A 21,395-nucleotide genomic window follows, 5' to 3' on the forward strand; every position below is an offset into this window, starting at 1 on the left:
GTACTGCTTTACACCTTTCTTCTCCGAGGGGGAGGGCAAAAGCCCATGCACATCAGCTACTGCAGCAAGAAGGTTGCTCCCTACTCTCCAGATTTGGTTATGAGTTCCAATTAGCAAAGCATACAGGACCAGTAGCTGTCACAGCACTTGGTATTGCTCGTACTCTGTTCCAGCTCTTCTGGGACCTACCGCCACCCAACTTTAATCAAGTCTGTACTTTTAATGTAATTGATATAGTATCTATAGTGCTATCAAGCTTCACAGCTCTAGTATCTATATCCTGAGCTAGAGGGTTCTTCACTTTTAGTCTAGTAGGCCTGAGAAGCCTTAATAAATAGGGAATGAAATGCTTCTGGGTTCTACAATTCCCAGCTCTGCAGCGTCTGTCCTGTATTTACGCATAAGGCTGCAGGAAGCAATAGGTTGCTGCCAAAGGGAAGGTTGAGAAACAGGTACTAGAAAGTGGGAGAAGGCACAAACTGGTACCATCCGTTGCTTTTTTGGAAACATTCCCAGGTTTCTTGCCAGCAAGTCTTCCAGTCTTTGCCAGCACATAACTCCAATCAAAAGCGCTGCCAGATGTGAGCTCTATCGCCGCCATGTGGTATGACCATCCAAACACAAGCCCAGAAAAAACCCAAACGAAAGCAACACACTTTCCCTCAAAAATGCTAAATTTGTGAAAGAGGCACGCTTGTGAGGTGCAAGCATTCTGTGAATTTTCACTTAGTCATTTTTACATCATAAGGACATTTCCCAGTTTTTATGGACGACAGATAGTGCAATTCACACCTTTGCAGCTACCATCAGTGGATTTATCCTAGCCTGACAATAGTGAGGTTCAGGTGCTGGATAAAATTTAATGGTGGAAAAAGAAGTTAGTGATTCAAAGCTATCCATTTGGCATGTGGGGAAATCCACAGCATTGGGATGGATACCCTGAGAATTCTAGGCACACCGTTCAGATGCAATTTATTCTTAGATCAGGATCTGAGCCAAGTGTACAGTGCTTCATAAGTTCTGAAGAGCTCCAAAAGGCTGTTTCCTCCAGTATTAAAAATATTGTGGGTAGTTCTGTTTGCCTTTGTACAAAAAATATTGCAAAGCTGGAGAAAACGGGGGGGGGGGGGTTGTTAAGAAAGAAGAACTAAAATCATTGGGGTAGTGTGTCATTATGAGAGAGGCCTAAGAAAGACAAGAACAAGGAGTGATATGGACATTGTACTGGAGAGTAATTTCAGCTTTTTCATTAATTTCAACTACAGCTCTGGGCTACCCAATGCAACTGATAGGCATTGTGGGATTCAGTGCTACAGACGGCTGCAACAACCACTAACCTAAATAGCTTTAAAAAGGATTTGACAAATACATGGAAGATCGCCATAATAATTGAAATACTCAAGACAGCGTATTTCTAATTATACTCAACAGGAGACAGCAATGACAATTACGCTCAGCTTCTGAGCTTCCAGGAGCATCTGGTTCGGCACTGGAGGAAAGTGAGTATTACAAATAGATGGATTGTTGATCTAATCCAGAAAGGAAATATGTTATGTTCTTACATTTGAGTTAATTATTTTAATAATTGAGATAAAATTGGGGCCAGGGTGGACAATGTACGGCTGGCTTTCAAATATTTGTCTTCATCAGGCTTCTTCAACCTTGGCCCTCCAGATGTTTTTGGCCCACAACTCCCATGATCCCTAGCTAGCAGGACCAGTGGTCAGGGATGGTGGGAACTGTAGTCTCAAAACATCTGGAGGGCCGAGGTTGAGGAAGCCTGAGTCTTCATCAATATTATGTCCCTCCTCCAATAGGACAGATCTTGTCCTTGACCTAATGCTGCATGTCTCAAACGTACAAGATTAGTTACCATCCTCTACCTCGCTCTTTAGCTCCAAGCTTGGAGCTGGGGAGAAGTGTGAGGCATTCCTCACCATACAAGAAGCCTCGTCACTGCTTTATTACTGGAGGGGGTTTGTGGAGCCTTGGTTTCGTTCTGGATCCTACAAGTACTCAACAAACAGCCAGGAAGATCTGCTTCCCTTCTTGCAGGCCTTTTCCACCTGGTCTGGGAGAGCAGGGCCTTGATTGACCCCAGCTACAAAAGCTGAGGCTGCTGAACACCCTCTTGGGCTGGGGTGGGTTTTGGGGCGGGTTGTTTGGTGGGACTTGTTGCTGTTCTTTTTTTGTGTCTTTATTTTAGATCTTGTGGTTTATGTGGCTGTGTATTTTTTAATGTTTTATTTATGGTTTATGACTACTTTTGTTATGTTGTAGTTATATATTTTTTCATGTTGTAAGCTATGGAAAGGCGGCATACAAATAAAACTATGTATGTAAACACAGAAACAAGCTTCCCTGTTTCATCTTCATCTCAAAGCAAGGGAAGTCGGAGATGTGTCAAGTTCTTCTGCTCCAGCAGCATCTTCCAAGCTCGGAGTGCCTAGCAGAGGCAAACCCACATGTCTCCACCATGTTCCTCAAGTTCAGAGCCAAGGAGGAGAGGCAGAAGCGGAGGCTCGCTTTGGCTCTGCACATGCACCTGGCAAGAATGCAGTCAAAGCATATCTCAGCTCCCCTTTCAACTCAAGTCCTGGGGAGGAGCCAGTGATCCTTCCCCACCCGCTGCGGAACCAGGGTTAGGAGAAAGCATTGGGCAATGCCACACTCACCAGGTTGAATAATCACCAACCTAGACTGCTCTCCCCCCCCCAAAAAAAAACAACAACAACCAGGACACAAAAGCAACCAAGTGCAAGACAAAAAGAAACAAAATGCCATGAAAAGCAGAGAGACCCAAGAGATCATAAAGAGCGGGGACAATGACGCCAATTCAATTCCTTCTGTTCTTAAAGCATCATTGAAGCTCTCTTATTTCAGGAGAAATCTGATGCACATTTTCAAACTGTGAACAAGAAATATGCTTTTCTTTTCTTTTCTTTTTTTAAAAAAGGATTAAGTTTTCCATCTCACAGCTGCTGCCATTCCTAGTCTTTCATTAATAAGTTGAGTGCTTTTTTGTTACACTTTTACTAGCGGAATGCACCCTCTAGGTCATCCGTGCACTGAACAGATGAATATTCTCTTGCATTTTAAACCTTGCATGTTAATTTAATTGCTGGCATCCTGCCCATATTACATTACTAAGAAAAACAAAGCAGCTTACCTGTTACAGTTGTTCTTTGACAGCAGCCCATGCCACAGTGGACGTACACAAGCAACGAACACAACCAGCCACCCATGTTGTGACCATGTGTGGCATCATTCAAAGAACAGCTGCTTACAACTTCATATGGTCTACAGAAGGTGTCTGGCCCATTCTTTGTCCATTAATGATCTAGTATGAAGTGCAAATTACCCATACTCCCTTCAAAATATGACCCGAGGAAGAAGAAACACTGAAGGGGGAGATTCAACTAAGTTGTTGGATGTGGGGAACGAGGTGTGCTAGTACAACGGGGCTTCCCCCTGTGCACCCCTTAAATTTGCTCTGGAGGGTTGGGGGCAGGGGTGCCAACTATAGGAGGCTCTGGGTGCCTGAGCACCCACAAAAAAATTGTCATGGGTACTCAGCACCCACACTGCAGGGCCCCTGTTGTAACTTCTGGTGCCTCGCGAAGCACCAGAAGTCACATCCAAGGCCTTGTGAGGTCTCAGAACCTGACTTCCTGTGTCACTGGAAGTCAGGTTCTGAGACTGGGCAGAGCGCATGATGTCATGACACACACTGGGCATGTCCCATTGCATGAGCAGACCTTGTCCCCATCCCCATGCATACCCCACTTAGTGCTATACTGAATTCCACCATAAGGCTGGAATCCTTTCACACTTACCTGGAAATAAAAGTTCCTCTGAACTCAATGTAACTTACTTCTGACTAGACACATATAGGATTGCATTGTCAGAGAAACTGCATACAACAGATGAGGTGCCTTCATTTCCTTACCAAAACAAACACCACGGTGTGGGAGAAAGGCTTTGCAGGCAGCAGCTATTACCAGTTCAGCTGAAAGTATTGTCTTTATTATCAGATCCTCTACACTGGCCATCAGAGCTGGAAGGAGAAAAGGGTAAAGCGAAAAAGAATGAGAAATTTGATATGAGGATTTTTAACCTGTGATATTGAAACAAAGACACATAAGAACATGAGCATCAACAACAGCCAGCAAACAGAAAGCTCATAAGAGCACGCCCACAAGGGAACTTTAAAATAAACTGTAGGAAGGAATTAGGAGACTTGCTTATAGGTACCCCATAAATACCAACCAAAGTATAAGAATTAAAACCAAGTAAAGTAATATTATAGTTTTGAGGTACAACATAAAGTGTTATTGCTTATTATAATTATTATTAATTATTAGATTTATTACCCACCCTTCATCAGAAGGTCCCAGGGCTGGTTACAGCAATATAAAATACAGCATAAAAACAGTTTAAAACTAATTACAATCACAGCTAGAGTGGGTCTTCAAAATATATAACTCAAGAGGTAAAGGCCAAGGTAAAGAGGTGTGTCTTCAGCATACAACAAAAGCTATATAATGAAGGTGCCAGGCGAACCTCCGTGGGGACAGAATTCCACAAATTTGCAAGTTGTGCCTCTTCTAAACTAGGACAACCAAATGACAGACCCCAAGGCAATTAGTTCCAGTCCCTGTTAGCCCTATCATTATTTTTTAATGAAATCCCTAATATATTTGCCTACACTTTCATTCCGTGGAAAAATAAAAAGTTTGTAAACTTGCTGCTTTTCAAGAAAGGTATTCCACTTTAATGTTATAGCTTTTCTTGACTATCAGCAATTGTACACATTTGTATGTATTGCTATGCCCAAGCACAAAAGCTATGTAAAACCTTTAGGAAGCATCAGTTTTATTATGGAACCTAGCTACTGTGCCAAAAAATATTCTCTTGGCCTCAATACCACTGTCTGGAGACTAGTGACCCCACATGAATAAATAATTTGTCCATTTCTGTTGCAGACTATCGTCTGTCACTTTCAAGATTTCAGACAAACACAAAGTTGATCCAAAAAATTTTAAGTACATCAGAATGCTCATGTCTTAGTCTGGCCAAACCACCTGTGTATATATTAATTGTAAGCCATTTCAATTCTCACATGAAAATGAAAGCCATATATTCTCATAGGCACTGACTCTTCACTTTTGCAAAAACAATGCCTGCTTCAAACAGCATGCATTATTCCATGCATTACACACTTCTGAGTCCACCAGTCTCCTTCCACTAAACAAGAATTTTGACAACACTGGTACTGATGCTAGTCATAATTAATTAATGCTAAGAACTTGTTGCTAAAAAGAATATCTAATTTGCATTGCTCATTCATGATGCTATCAGTAAATCAATCAAATGTGAGGAAAAGAAACTGTCCAATAAAATACAGAATTCCAAGATGAAAGGCATTCACTTAATAAAGTGAATACTACATAGGGAATAGTGTGTTTACAAAAGACACATGGGAAGTATTCAACCTCATACTCTTCTGATTGTTCCGTCAGAGCAAGAATTTTTGCTTGCCAGACGGAATTACCCCTCCTCTCTTCCTATCATGTGCTGTTCTGGGGGTAACAGTTCTCTACTCACCTGTAGTATCTTTCCCTTCCTGTTTCAGATACCTTAGCATTGCACTCATACTCCATTTGTTCCCATAATCTTCCACTTCAGGGTCATCACAGCTATGACCAAAGAAATAGATTTCACACTTTCAGGAACTTCAGTATAATGTCTCATATTTCTGTTTAAATGTCAATTTACAAGTTTTGGGTTTTTGTATTAATTATTGTTGACAAATGTTTAACAGAAATAAACAATTTGGGTCAAGTCTTACAAGTAGCACATAGAATCACAGATCATCATCACCATTATTATTATTTTATTAATCACCTTCTAGGCAAGCATATCAAGGGAAAGTACAATAAAAACAGCAAAAAAAGTTAACAACACACAAAACAGCCAATACCTTTAAAACAAAACTAAGACAATACAAAATAGAGACTCGTGGCAAATACACATTTATTCAACTGGGAAAGCCTATAGGAACAAGAATATCTTCAATTGTTTCTGGAAAGTGCCAAAAGTGGATGTCTGTCATATCTCAACAGTAATGCTGTTCTGCAGAACAGAGGCAGCCACACTAAAAAAGACTGATCCAAGTTACCACAGAGGGGGCAGCTAAGATCTTTGAAGCTTGCAGAAGAAACCTTCCCACAGACCACAGAGATCTACTGGGTTAAGGTGGTCTCTAAATCAGTGTCTGCATCAATTTAAGACAGCCACAACAAAATACTAGTTTTGTTTTTTAGTGCTTCATTATTCAATTATATATATTAACTGCTGTAAGCTACTTTGTGGGGGCGGGGTGTAACAGGCAGGATAAAAATATATTTAAATAAATAAATATCATGGCTTTGGCTGCTTTTCTCTGGACAACTGAAAACTCAAAAACTCCTCAGCAAAATGTAAGTACCTGACATAGTCACCACTCTTCTTGTTGACACTGTAGTTTGTTAAATGCATGAATTGGTTCTTAATATTCTTTGCTCCCTGGTCATATCTCACAGTTGCAAACCTACAAAACAAGAACCAAGACTACAACAATAATTCAAAGCATAGCAGGTAAATTGTCCCATCATCTTTTATCTAGAGATTGGGGAATGGCTAGATATTACTTTCTGCCCTCACCTATACATCTGATGAAAGCTAGCTGCCAACTTCCATGCTTCCTCCCCAAACCCATCCCTCATCACACCATATCAGAAATTGCTATCATCTCTTTTTCACAGTCTCTTATCCACTACCAAATTGCAATGGGCTATTTGCAGTCTTATCCAGGAAACACACATACATTTAGAAACAGCAGTGCAACTGAATTCATTATCTGTTCTGCCAACATCAGTAACAGGAACCATCTTTGATTAATTATTTTTTCTGTTTGTGTCACATAATTGGACTTATATGAACTAATTGATTGAAGGACCCCATCCTCAATGCAGGAAGCAGTTTAAACGGCTTTTAACCATTTAACTCCATATGGACACAGGAATAACAACTGAACAGGAGTGTGGAGTGGAAAATTTGTCAATGTTCTGTTTCTTAAGTTAATTAGGAACAATTGAGGGATACCAAATGCAAATAATTTATTAGGCCAGCTTGGCAGTTTCAGCATTTTTAGCCTAGTGTTCTAAATACAAGTAAAATAAACACATTAAATCAGATCATGCTCAGGGGCATCAGAAAATTCGATGCAAATTAATTTGCAACTCAAAGTTTTATGGAAAATCCAATATCATTGCAAATGAATGATGGAACTTAAATGGAATGAGGACACACAAATGGCATTATGGTATATAAACCATGCCAAGGAAATTAAAGTGGGGAGAGCTGTTGGTCTCCAAACTGACTCCCGCTTTGAAATCAGCAGAAGAGGTCCTGCTAATGGTTCTACCACCAGGTATAGCCTGTAAGCTGGTTGCCCAAGACTGAGCCTTCATGGTAGTGGCACCCTGGTTATAGAATTCCCTCTATGAGGTTTCCCACACTGAAAATTTTCAGATGTCAACGAAACATATTTATTCATCTGGGCTGTGGGAACCTAAATAAGCCCTGGAAGCCAGTAGCTGGTATGGTGGGCTGGCTGTATTACATTAGGCTTCTTGTTTTAGACAATCAAGCTTTAAGGAGTTTTTCTTTGATTTTTGTACTGTAACATTGCTGTGCAGGAGGAAAGACTGTATATAAACACAAACAACTTGGCCCAGTGTACCATCTTGAATGCCACTCCAAATTCTCTATACTTCTTCAGTCAGATCTATGTAATCTCCTAATGGGTACATAATTTATTACTTGTAGAGTATGAGACTCTTAATCACAAGGCCGTGGGTTCAAGCCCCACAATGGGCAAAAGATTCCTGCATTGCAGGGGGTTGGACTAGATGACCCTCATGGTCCCTTCCAACTCTACAATTCTATTATTATTAGTTGCTTACTACAAAAAAGTTTCCAAGCCACTTACAAAAAAATGAAGAACCATTTTCAAATTCCAGCTACTACTTCACATGCACAAAAACAGATAGCACCAACACTCTTATATCCTGCCAATAAGCCCAACGCTCTTCAATGTAGGAAACCAATAGTGGTATTCTGCTTCATACTAGCTTAACCAATCGAGGCATGCTCAGTAGTAGCAAGAAGTACAAAATACTGTTGCTCAAAACTGATATGTTTGCTATAACCTGGGAGGTGGGGGGAGAGAGAAAGGAGGATCATGAGACCAACTGCAATCCCCCCACTGCTTAAGTTAGCTACATTCCCCAAACATCAAGGGCCTGCCAGGCAGGGGTTACTGAAAAGGGGACTGGGCTGCTGTAACAGGCTCTGGCCACAACACAGTCTATGAGGTAATGTGAATTCCTTGGCTCACAGTAAGTACCTGAATTCTTTGGAAACCACAGGAATCCAGCAGAGAAAAGGTAAATATCTCCATGGAGCCAGTGCTAATTAGCAAGCAGGACTACCAAAGGAGAGGGCACTAGGGGGCTTAGGGAACAGGAAAGCAGCACACTGTCAGGCACTGCGAGGTTCTGCTGCCTGCTCCTTCGTTTCAGAGCATAGTTGCGCAGCCACGTCCTTTTCCCACCCCTTCTCCTTCTGGGGCCCCTCTGAAGCACATTTGGTTTTCTGCTCAACCCATTGTATTTCCACAAAACGACTCTGCGTTTTCTCCGCAGATCAGCACTGGTCCAACTACAAATGTCTGCCTGGAAGAGTTTAGGCCCCAAAATATAGCTCTTTAAAACTTGATATTTTAAAATAACTGACTTTTTCCCTTTGACTCCAAACAAAGAAAAACTAAGTTGAGGAAGAAACTTGCAGAACCTGTCCCTGAGTGCCCCCTACTGGCACTTTACTGCTGTCAGAAGTCTGTGCACAATCCGAAACCAGCAAACATGAAGGGCACAGGCTGCTAAAGAACACAAAAGGAGGTGGCAACAACATTCACTTTGCAAAGGTACGTTACACAAAAAATTACCAGCATGCATCTAAGCCTTTTGCACTTTGTTTTGATCGTGTACAACGGGCTGTTTTAAGATGCACCACAGAAGCTGCCTGTTGTGCTGTGATATTCAAGTGTAAAGTTGATTCCTCTCCACCCCCCCCAAAAAAAATCAGCTCACAATTAAGTACGTTCACTTGATAAGTGAACTGCTTCGAGATTGGAGAGCAGAAGGGAAACATACCGTGACTTCTGCCATTGACCAGAGGGCCGAGGGCCACTGGGAAGCCACAGCCCTTGCCTCCCAGGAATAACATCAAGGCAAGAGGGAGACCAACTTGGCCTCATCCATCAGCCAGAGACGAAGCAGCTGCAGGGAGTTCGCTTCCCCCTTTACAGCCTGAAAGAACACTCAGCTCCAGCTGCCTGTTGCCCTGGAACTGTAGAAGCAAGAGGAAAGAACACTCTGGCCCCATCTATCAGCCAAAGAAACAAGAGCCACCATTTGCTATTCAAGCAAGAACACCAACAAAGGGAAGACCAGCATGAATAAAAACAAATGCCGACTTATATAGTTCACCACTTTGTTCTGGCCTTGAAGAACTGATCTCCCTCCTCTACCTTTTCCCTTCACTCCTTTCACTTTTGTGGGTTTGTTTGTTTTTAAGTTAGTATGCCTAATATCAGGGCCTCTCTCTTATTCTTACTGATGTGAGCCACTTTAGGAGACAATTAATTTCTGAAAAATGCATTAAATAAATCTACTTCAGGTGAGGCGATAAGAGACAAATGCCAAGATCATTAGGAGGAGTAGGGACAAAAGAGGTTCATCACAATTATACCTTCCACTTTAAAGTATCAGATTGTTACCTGCAAAGGAGGCCCAGAGCTAGAATGGAAAGTTGCTCTGGAACAAGTCAAAATATATGACACAGTTTGCAACCCATTTGCCCATATCAAACAAGAGAGGACCACTGTCCCATAACACTACGTACAGTGGTGCCCCGCAAGACGAAAAACTCGCTAGACGAAAGGGTTTTGCATTTTTTGAGTCGTTCCGCAAGACGAATTTCCCTATGGGCTTGCTTCGCAAGACGAAACGTCTTGCGGGTTCTTGCGAGTTTGTTTCCTTTTTCTTAAAGCCGCTAAGCCGTTAATAGCCGCTAAGCCGCTAATAGCCGTGGTTCGCAAGACGAAAAAACCGCAAGACGAAGAGACTCGCGGAACGGATTAATTTCATCTTGCGAGGCACCACTGTACTAAGGACACCACAACTTCTTCCTAAATTCAGTACAAGGGGAGCAACATTCTGCTTTTATCCTCTATTATCTCACATGCAGTATTGTTGTGCCACTTCCTACAAGTCATTGCATACTGCCTCTAGTTCTTAATATAGCTACTGAAGAAAGGCTGTGGAATGCTTAAACTTTTTGAACCAAGTTCTCAATTAAAATAATGGGTCGGACACATGCCTGACCTGGTATAAAACACCTTCCTATGTTTCTTTAGTATAGGCTTCTTGGCATTTTGGCCAGAGACGGAAATATGTGGACAAAAAGAGTTGTAACCTGATGGCGCCAAAGTCATGAAAGCTTTCCCTTGTGCCTATACTCACAAATTCAGGAAAGACAAAAACTTTGGAAGGCAATGAAAGCCTTAAAGTCCACTACTGCCACCTCAAGGCCAGTCAGGAAACGGCATTTCATTCACTGATGCATACAGTATTTTTCCATGTATAATATTAGGTTTTTTTACCAGAAAATTAGGTTTAAAATTGGGGGTCGTCTTATACATGGGTAGTGCTAAGGGGTGTTTCCTTAATTTGGAATCCCCAAATTATACACAAAAAATACGGTATATTCCATAATTCCCTGTCATTGCTGAGGCTGCTTGAATTTCAGCCAGTAGCTAAGCTCAGCAGATTCTCTACTAGAAACTGCCCCTAACACATGGGGCTTGAGAAGAATAGGACAGGAAAGAAATGGAACTGCACTCATAATGAGAGAAAATATTTTTTATCTAGATACTTTATAAGCATTGATTCATGATTCCCAACTTCCAAAAGCTGAGTACGATTACCAAGAGACCTCTTCAATATCTTAAGAGACAGTCACAAAATGAAATTAAGACACCTGACTCATCAACTCTGTGGAGCAAAATATTTGCTTTCTACAGCATGGGACACAGAACCGACACCTACCTGGCTAGACCTTCCTCATAGAGGTAGATGACAAGGGGGTCATAGGACGTCACCAGAACATACAGCCGCACATCAAATTTGAAATCTGAAAAAGGAACAACACTCATCAGTGGCCACAAATTGTTCAAAAATTGAACCTACCTAAGAGTTGAGAACAACAGGGTCAGGGGATCAGATATTTCCAGTGAGTATTCCTGAATAGTGATGCTTTGTGCGTTTGGATGACACAACTGTATTTTTAATAGGGTGAATGCTTCACAACAGACTCAAACAGAATTGTTTTCCTATTATTCAATAGCCAGGTTCAAATCACCACTCAGTTCTGTAGCTCATCAGGTGACTGGGCCCATTGCTATCTCTCAGCCTAATGCACTTCACAGGGTTATTGAAAGAAACTGGCAGAGGGCTAGAACCACATATGCTGCCTTGAACTTATTGGAAGAAATGTAGGATATAAATATAATAAATCAATAAATAAAATTCTGAAGCCTCCACTTACATCTCCTGAAGGAAAAGTTAACTCAGACACGAACTCACCATCTATGAGTAAAGGGTTGTTGATGTAGCGGGAGACCAAGATGTTCTCTTCAAGGGAAATCTGACTTGGCTACAGGAAGAAACAGACAGCACATTGGAGTGAGGAACAGGACACCTGAATGCTAACACACTATCCCCCAATTGCTGCATGCCAAGGAATGTTTGCCTGATTACTAGGTTAACCAAATGCTGGGGCAAAAGCTATTGGGTCGTATCCAATGAAGTTGTCCCACTTGTGCAAGAATTTGCTCAATGGAACTTTACATCCCTTGGGCCTTTTCCCAAATTCACCTCCAGGGAGTTGTGTAAAAACCCTGAACAGATTCAGGAGGCATGTGGGGCGAGTAGATAAAAATATGATTGGCAGTGCAACAAGTGAAAAAGGAGCATTTACCCTCTTAAATACATACACACCACCGTCGGAATGAAATTTGTCCCCCTAAAACTCGGCCCTCCAGATGTTTTGGGACTACAACTCTCATCATCCCTAGCTAACAGGACCAGTGGTCAGGGATGTTGGGAGTTGTACAGTGGTACCTCGGGTTACAAACACTTTGGGTTACAGACTCCGTTAACCCGGAACTAGTACCTCGGGTTAAGAACTTTGCCCCAGGATGAGAACAGAAATCGTGTGCTGGTGGCGCGGTGGCAGCAGGAGGCCCCATTAGCTAAAGTGGTACCTCAGGTTAAGAACGGTTTCAGGTTAAGAGCGGACTTTCTGGAACGAATTAAGTTCGTAACCAGAGGTACTACTGTAGTCCCAAAACATCTGGAGGGCCGAGTTTGCCTACGCTGGCCCTAAAACATTTGGCGCTAGAGAAATGAGATTGCTCACATGGCTGCAGAAAGTTATTTTGATTCCAGAAATCTTGAAACAGAGTTGCTATTCCACTTGCAGCTTAGAGCAGAATAGCAAGAATTACCGTATTTTTTGCTCTATTGGACGCACCGGACCACAGGACGCACCTAGTTTTTAGAGGGGGAAATCAAGGGAAAATATATTATTCCCCCCCCAGCCCCAAAGAGCAAGGGACAGGCTGTGCGCAGCCTGTCCGCTTCTCCCAGAGCTTCTCGGGGCTGCAGGGGAAGCCTGGGTCCCCCCCCCCCAGCCCCAAAGAGCAAAGAAGCCAAGACAGCGAGTGGGATCCATAGCCACGCAACCTCTCCAGCGCAGCTAAAGAAGAAGACATCCATCCCGCTCACTGCCTTGGCTTCCTCTTTAGCCTTGAGCAGCATCTTTAGCCTTGCGCAACGGGATGGATCGTGCCCGCTGTCCACCGGGGCTGGACTAGATGACTCCTGGGGTTCCCTTCCAACCCTGCAATTCTATGACCTTGGAAGGTGTTGGGGGTCTCCACCACTGGAGGCTTTTAAGCAGCAGTTGGGGGACCATCTGCCTGGCGTTCTTTAGCTGTAATTCCTACATTGTGAGGGGGCTGGGCTAGATGACCCTTGGGTGGCCCTCCCAACGCTATACAGTCCTACACATCTGCGGCAGGAGATCCACAGCCACTTCACACAATGCCCACTCCCAATTTTCATTGGAGAGACATGTGGCTTCAGTGTCTAGATAGGTACCCCCCTACCTGCCACTCTCCCCCCACCCCACTTAAGACGAGGGAATTCCTGCCCAGAGAAGCTCCCAGGTGAGGCAAGGGTTAAGATCTACCTCTGGTAAATGGCTTTCCCTTTTCTCTTCTTCTTCTGTGCTATTTCCTTCTTTTGTGTTTTGTTTAATCTGTTTTTATTGTATACTAAAATAAAAGCTGCAAAGTTTCCTTTTTTATAATATCCCCCCCTCCAAACTAAAACGTTAATCTAGATAAAAACACTGATCCAGAGGAAAAGAAGGGGGTGGAGAAAGGACGAAAAAAGAAAAAGAGGTAGAGATAGAGATAGAGATATTTTTTAAAAGTTGGCTTCTTTAGCCTTGCGCAGCCTCCCACGGCTGGAGAGGCGTGCAAGGCTAAGGAGGAAGCCCAGGCAGCGAGGGGATGGATCGCGCTCGCTGCCCTGGCTTCCTCTTTAGCCTTGCACAGCCTCCCCCCGGCTGGAGAGATTGCACAAGGCTTTTCTAGAGGAGGGAGAAGGGACTGACTGACTGTGTCAGTCCCTTCTCCCTCCTGGGGAAAAGCCCGCAAGAGCCGCACGAAGCTTGTGTGTGGCTCTTGGGGGCTTTTCCTGCCTGCCTCCCCCCCTGCATTCGCTCCATAGGGCGCACAGACTTTCCCCCTTAGTTTTTAAGACGGAAAAACTGCGTCCTATGGTGCGAAAAATACGGTAAGTGCTGCAAAATTGTCTTTATATGAACGCATCCTTGTTATTGTATATAAAGATATGCAAATATCAAACACCAAGTTCAACATTTTCAGAGATGATCCATCTTCATATAATACAAATGCATCAGAGAGCAAAACAGAAGGCAGCTTATTATCAAGCTTGTTTTCTCCTGCCTTGGAGTCTAGGACCTGAACCAATGGATTTAAGTGATAAGAAAGGAGATCCCGACTAAACATCAGGAAGAACTTTCTGACAGTAACAGCTGTTCGGCAGTGGAACAGACTCCCACGAGGCGTGGTGGACTCTTTTTCCTTGGAGGTTTTTAAGTAGAGGCTGTATGATCTAGCTAAGTTTCCTGCATTGCAGGGGGTTGAACTAGATGACCCTCGGGGTCCCTCCCAACTCTACAATTCTATGATTCTACACAATCACAGGGCTCCCTCTCATATCAAAACTGGACCAGAATTAAGTGGTGGTGTTTCTCCCTTTCAAATTTTTAATATTATTCTTTCCTTCCAGCAAAAACTGGAAATGTTGACCACATTGCTGTGAATGAGGACTCTGTAACAGGAACTAAAGCTGCAATCCTATGCAGGCTTCCCTAGGAGTAACCTCCACTAAACACAGTGGGACAAATTTCTAAGTAAGCATGCATAGGATTCAGGCTGCACAACATCAGCAGAGAAAACAACTTCCTTACATAATGCTTTCTGCACCACAGACCAAATGCCAAACCAGGCAATTCTGTCCAAGGCTTTGAACTCTGAGCACAGAAAAGAACTGTGTGCGACAACTATGATACTTGTGACAGTTCAATATAGTAAAAGCTAATGTGATAAAGTCATGATCAAGGGCTCATATTTTGACAGGAATAGGCTGCATGTGGATAAGTCTGAGGGCTGCAACATCCTGGAACATGGATATGGTTTCTAACAGCAATACAGATAATCAAATCTAAAGTGGCTTTCCTATGTAGCAACCACTATTCAAATAAGTTTGGGTATGAACAAGTTAACTACAGTCAACTGGAAAACTTTGTATTTATCTAGTGTGACACACAGAAACAAAAGCATCTCCTATTATCTGCAGGAGATTAAGGCGATTTAAGAATGAGATTCTAGAGAGCACTCTCTAGAGAAGGAGTAAGACATTTGACAGATCTGTGGGTTTAACAATCCTGGAAGAGGCAGATATTATGGGAAATAAGCTTAGAGTGCCTTTCTCCAGGTTCTGACCCTTTGTTCACATATGTCTTTCCTTGAAGTGGAGAGTAAAGTCTTGTGCAGCTCTGGAAACAGTTGCTTCATGCACTTGGCTAGCAGCTGCCTTATTCCATGGGAAAGGAGCCAGGCTGAGAACATACGAGACAAACTGGCCCCTTCAATATGGGGAAGGGAGATATATATATGAGTGAAAGCAGTGACTCACTGTTCAGTTTTATAGTTTGCCTATTAGTTTTAGGGGACACACACATAAACTTTTCTATCCATTATGGCTCCTTTCACGACTAGTGATAGACAAGGTAGTTAAAACAGTCAACAGTGAATCTGCTACACTGTTCTCCATGGGTGAAATCTATTTACCAAGTGCTAATCTGTGCTGAATGCAATAGATGCAGGTGAGCTAGTTACCTATAGCAAAAATGTCACCACACCCTTGCTTCTCCAGATTTCTGATCAAGTGCTTGGTAAAATTTGCCTCACCATACAGACAACTAGCCTAACATATGAGTGTATGGTCAACATGACCCCATTACCATTAGATAGCCGCTTCTAATCATTCTGTGGCTGCCCTAAAAGTATGGTAACTTTTACACTATGAACCTCAGGATATCTCCACTTGCCAGAATGGGGATGTGTCTGTTAAGAAGTAACATTAGCCAACAAACGAGTGATCTCAGTTCAGAAGGTGAGAATGCACAGAACAGCAACCACCTGAACATAACTGCTCCTAGACTTACAAAGTTTTTCTGAATCTACCCCTCTTCTACTGGATATACCCCTGAAAAGATATTCCTATAACCTCTCTGGCAATATGGCGGGAGTCACCTAATCAGCCCTGTCAAGGGAAGCCCTGCACAAAGTTAGTGCTTGTGCAATGGAACTTTCCCCCGCCTCCCACAGCACCTCCCACTACAAAAAAAATTGGCTCTTGGGGAGTCAGGAGAACCCCCAGAAAGGCACACAATGGGAGAGGGTATCGTTCCACCTGGCAAGCTGGAATGCTTGCACAAAGGGAACAACTGGAATTTCACCCAGGAAATTCACTCACAGTTTCAAAACATTCATGTCCCAAGTCAAAGGTCTTATACACTACTTCCTTGGTATCCAAGACTCAGACTTCTTGCACATGTTAAGTAGCAACCAAAACAGTAACAGCTATTCTGATTGCTCCGTCTAAGCTCTGTTGTCAGCTTTTGACAAACCAAATAAGCAACATCTAACTATTTAATAATTTGCTTAACTGATACAAGTGACAGGGAACAGGACAAGTGCAGCAAGACAGTACCATACTCAGTGTGTTGCTCCTAACAGTCTGAACATTTATGTGGAGGCCAAAATGTTATCATGAAACGTTATCACTTGCTCAAAGATGCAAGCAACTTATCAAGCTTGGTATATTTATGTGCTTACATTGTTGATCAAATAGACACCTCGTCCTCTAGAAGATGCCACAGGTTTCACTATCCAGGGTCCCCTATCCTTTGAATAGGAACCTGGTTGAGAAAGAATAAAAATCACAAACACTATCAAATGCTTTACCAAAAGGTTTACCAGACATTGCCACAGCTTCCAGCAATGACTGAATGGAATTTCAGCAGTACTTACGGGCCTCTTTCAGCCAGTCTTTATATGAACTGCTAAAAATTGCCACAGGTGTCTTTTCATTCTGCATCTTTCCTCCTCACTTTATACTCAGTTTGGTCACAGATGGTGACACATAACAATTATGGGATTTGGAAAATTCACTTGCCTGGTTTGTACTTAGCATAGAAAACTACCTTATTCTGAGTGAGATCATTGGCTCATCTACATCTGCATTGTCCACCCTAACCTGCAGCAGCTCTCCAGGATTTCCAACAGGGTTCTCTCCCAGCCCTACCTGCAGATGCCAGGGATGGAACCTGGGACTTCCTCCATGCAAAACTGATACTCTACCACTGAGCTACAGCCATTCCCCTGTGACTTATGCCTAAATGATCGAGTGTGCCACTGCACAGGGAAACTTGTGCTGCTTCACTCCTGCTGCACTACCAGCACCTAAGCCATGGTTGGCCTTAGAACTATGTCCAAACCCAGGATCGTGGTTTGTTTTCTCCCAAACCATAAGCAGTAAGTCAAGTACAAACTTTGATTACCGATCAAATTTTGGTAGCCCATTTGGACATAATGTTAAGTCAAAGTACTGCAGCAGCAGCAGGGGAGGAGCAATTCTCCCCTGTGCACCAGCATGCTTGCTCATTCACAATAAGCCATGGTTTGGCTTATGGCTATGTGCAAACCAGACTAAAGTAAGCACAGAGCTCGGGACTCACCCCCTGTCAATTGTTACACTCAAATGGCTGATGATTTTTTAAAAAAAATTAAGGCTTAGGACTCCAAGTCATGAGCCTTAGTATGAAGGAACAGAGATGTCCCACATTTAAATATCTATTTCCCAGGTTTTCCCAATGCATGAATGACCTCCACTGCAAGGATTCAAAGGGTTAGGAGAGGACTTTTCCTAGGGGAGTCATTGAAATATCATGAGTTTCAATGTCAAAAGCTGACATACATTTTGTCGCCTGGAGCACCAGGAAGGTCATAAAATGAAAAATGAAAAACACTTCCCGACTTTACTTAATACTTGGTCACTTTGATTCAGTCACTTACAGCAAAACTCTTGATATTCAGCAGGGAGAATGAAGGTCTGAGGGAGCACATGGAAGGTTTTGAATCCATAGGTTTGCTGCATGCGAATTATGTTCTTGTACAATCTGTCCTTTCGAGTTAATTCATAAGACCTGAAGAGATGTACACGCAGTTTTCAGATGTCGCCTCTTTGTGAGGATCTTTGAAAATTAATTACCTTAACACTCACAAGTTTTAAGGAGCACAAGGAACTTGCACAATTCTAGCTTGCTCTCTTGCTACTGTCTGAATACAACATAAAGGTCTGCAGTCACCAACTGATTATTGACTCTCTCCTACTGAAAGCATTCTAAAGGGTGGTATGAATGTACCAAGCTTACAGAAAGATTTCTTGGTGGTGGTTCCTCATTCCAATTTCCCTAGAGATCCATTAATTCTAAGCAATAATAGGCAACTCTTTGAGCAAGTATCTCATGGCAAGGGATTTTATTTTATTTTTTAATTTAAAAACTATTTTATTAGTGTTTTTATGAAAGTTTTACTGAGCATGAGGACTTTGGGGATGGGAATTTATAAATCTCATTTGTCCCAATTTTCTACACAAGCTATAAGAGAGACTGAAGAATAATATAGTGCATATTCAAGTCACACTGCTTATTTGCACCCTTCTATAGAGGCATTTCTATGCAGTCATCACATATCCCCTTACCTAGGGAAGTGGTTGACCTTTTGAATATCTGTGAGGGTTCGTAGAATGTAGGGTTTCAGATGGGATCCTGTCCACATAAGGTTATACTCATTGCTGCTTGGGTGTACCTAGACATGACAAGGAAGTTGGGAAAAAGTATATTACCTACCAATCAAGGCACTAGATTCCAAAACAAAAACAATTCACACAGCCAGTATTAATGCACCTCCACAAGCTTTGTTTCTTCAGGTATGCTTTGTTTCTTTGGGTATGTATACAATTTGTAGGTTTCAAAATATACTAGACAAAAGGAATGTACATTATAAAGTAATCATATTAGAAACAGTATATATGACAAGCTACCTAATGCAGGAGTGTGCTTTGTCATGCTTTTTGTTTGAACAGCTGTATCTTCACACTCCACGCTCTGAACTATATCTGTCTCTTGGCTTTAAGAGCAGGCAAACATAAGTCTCTTCATATTTAACAAGTCCTGATGAACATACCTCACGGAATCCATGAGCTGACAAAATGCTCCGCACCAGGCGACTGTCTGTTCTCACAATCTTAAAAGACAAGCGATAGCGCTCTGTGAAGAAAGTATCACAAATTAATAACACCACCCCAGCCACATTATATTTCACTGGCTGCCAAAGGCTGCCAAAGGGAAACAGTGTTAGGGAACTTGACACATTCCATTATTCCTACACTAATACTACTACTACTACTACTACTACTACTACTACTTCTTCTTCTTCTTCTTCTTCTTCTTCTTCTTCTTCTTCTTCTTATTATTATTATTATTATTATTAGGGATGCAGCAAAACCAATAAGGGTAAATTACAAAACTCACCCTGGCCCTCCCTCTTTCTTTCTTTTTCCCACATGTTTGTTTAATCAGTTAATTTACTGTTGCTGCACAAGAAAGAGCCTATGAACTTTTTAGACTTCCAAACAATGTTAAGCATTTTTTAACTCCTGTTGTTTTCAACAGACATTTTCAGAGCATGTTTAAATTCTTCTCTTGGGAACTTAGAAGGTTGTAATTTGACTGTTTTGATTTATTTATTTATTTATTTATTTATAGTCAAAGCAACACATAACTCTAATATGTCAAGAGCTATTTCATTTATTTATATGACAAGAAGAGAAATCATATACAGGTAATTTCATTTTATATACTCTTGTTGAGATAATGAGTTGCATAAAACCACATTTACCCCCAATCAAGCGGATGTAACTGTCCTTGGTTAGAATAGCTTCTGCATGAAATACCAGGATTGGGATCCTTCTGAATCCACCTGTCCACATGATGCATGGGTGGTCCCTAAAACGGCAAAAGACATTTATGAACATATACAGGAAAATGCTAATTATGAAGAGAGTCAGAATACCTGCAGACAGCAACCCCTATGTAGATTAAAACTACTTAATAGTAAATATAAGCCTCAAGATTCAGAAACATAAAAACAGCAGTTAACCCTCTTACGACAAACATTTATTGCTGAAGTGTACAGCAATTTTTCTTTTCCTTTTTTCTGATCCAACATTTAAAGCAAGGCATTAAAATGCTTATGAGGGAAAGAGAGATGATTTTGATATTTTATGTAGCATTAGATTGTTCAAAGAATTATTCCAAGACAAACCCTTACATTTTCTGAGTGCAGTTCAAGTTATAAACTGGCCAGGTATCGTGGCAACCCATGCTAAGGCAACACCTCAGCAAGTCAAATGGCAACACATTACTACACTAAGGTTACATCTCAGCTCAAACACAGAGATGTTGACATTTGTACAGTTACCACACAGCAAAAGGCGTAGCAACGCAGAAAAATAAGAAAAATGGAGTTGGAAGAAGAAAAGCCAGGGTATAGCATGTGGCAATGTAAAAGGAAATTCTTACTTATAAATTAAGCAAGTCATCATATGCAGAAATGCTTTTGTTTTATCAATATTTCTATTACGTAAAATTAAAATTTGGATATTTGGGTGGTCTGATAACTATACAGCATGCACCAAAAACTTCACAACAAGTTTCTATTAAGATAGGAGGCATTATACCCATCTTCCAGTATTACCCTGTGCTAAAAGACATGTTAGAAACAGAAAGGAGGAACGCTTAGATATTCCCCTCACACCAGTTTCACCTCTTTTCTCTCCAAAATAACATATAAGCTGGGAGGTAAAGGTAAAGGTAAAGGTACCCCTGCCCGTACGGGCCAGTTGTGTCCGACTCTAGGGTTGCGTGCTCATCTCGCTTAAGAGGCCGGGAGCCAGCGATGTCCGAAGACACTTCCGAGTCACGTGGCCAGCTTGACGAAGCTGCTCTGGCGAGCCAGCACCAGCGCAGCACACGGAAACGCCGTTACCTTCCTGCTATAAAGCGGTACCTATTTATCTACTTGCACTTAGGGGTGCTTTTGAACTGCTAGGTGGGCAGGAGCTGGGACCGAACAACGGGAGCTCACCCTGCCGCGGGCATTCGAACTGCCGACCATACGATTGGCAAGTCCTAGGCACTGAGGTTTTACCCACAGCACCACCCGCGTCCCAAGCTGGGAGGTGGGGAGCAGTAAATTAAGAGATCTCCTACATGGCTTACATTCTGCCCAAGAACAAAATGATACAAAAACACAGGAAGGAAAATTAGGATGTACAAGGACTCAGTTGCAAGTAGGCACTTTTGCCTTTGTTAAGTATGAAGAAAAACATGCTGTTGTTTAAGAGTATACTATACAGGTACATAAACTGACAAGCAAACCAAGAACAAGAATGTTTCTTGCTACAAATACAAAGCAATGCATTTACAGTCTTGAAGTGGTG

The 21,395-nt window shown here is 42.1% G+C and overlaps 1 protein-coding gene across 4 annotated transcripts in view; it reads right to left on the bottom strand.

Moving 5' to 3' along the window:
• The window catches only part of TTLL5 (tubulin tyrosine ligase like 5), a 120,846-nt gene that overhangs the window by 92,718 nt on the left and 6,733 nt on the right, over positions 1 to 21,395 (bottom strand). For all 4 annotated transcript variants that reach the window (XM_080977669.1, XM_080977671.1, XM_080977670.1 and 1 more), the window contains exons 3-12: positions 19,793 to 19,899; positions 19,079 to 19,161; positions 18,594 to 18,700; positions 17,906 to 18,036; positions 16,667 to 16,749; positions 11,754 to 11,823; positions 11,217 to 11,301; positions 6,491 to 6,592; positions 5,608 to 5,699; positions 3,950 to 4,057 (exon numbers count right to left, since the gene is read on the bottom strand). In XM_080977669.1, the coding sequence (XP_080833795.1) occupies positions 3,950 to 4,057; positions 5,608 to 5,699; positions 6,491 to 6,592; positions 11,217 to 11,301; positions 11,754 to 11,823; positions 16,667 to 16,749; positions 17,906 to 18,036; positions 18,594 to 18,700; positions 19,079 to 19,161; positions 19,793 to 19,899 (968 nt within the window). The remainder of the gene's footprint in view (positions 1 to 3,949; positions 4,058 to 5,607; positions 5,700 to 6,490; positions 6,593 to 11,216; positions 11,302 to 11,753; positions 11,824 to 16,666; positions 16,750 to 17,905; positions 18,037 to 18,593; positions 18,701 to 19,078; positions 19,162 to 19,792; positions 19,900 to 21,395) is intronic.

The sequence above is a fragment of the Podarcis pityusensis genome (assembly GCF_964106645.2).
Source record: "Podarcis pityusensis genome assembly, chromosome: 1".
In the NCBI taxonomy this organism is placed as follows: domain Eukaryota; kingdom Metazoa; phylum Chordata; class Lepidosauria; order Squamata; family Lacertidae; genus Podarcis; species Podarcis pityusensis.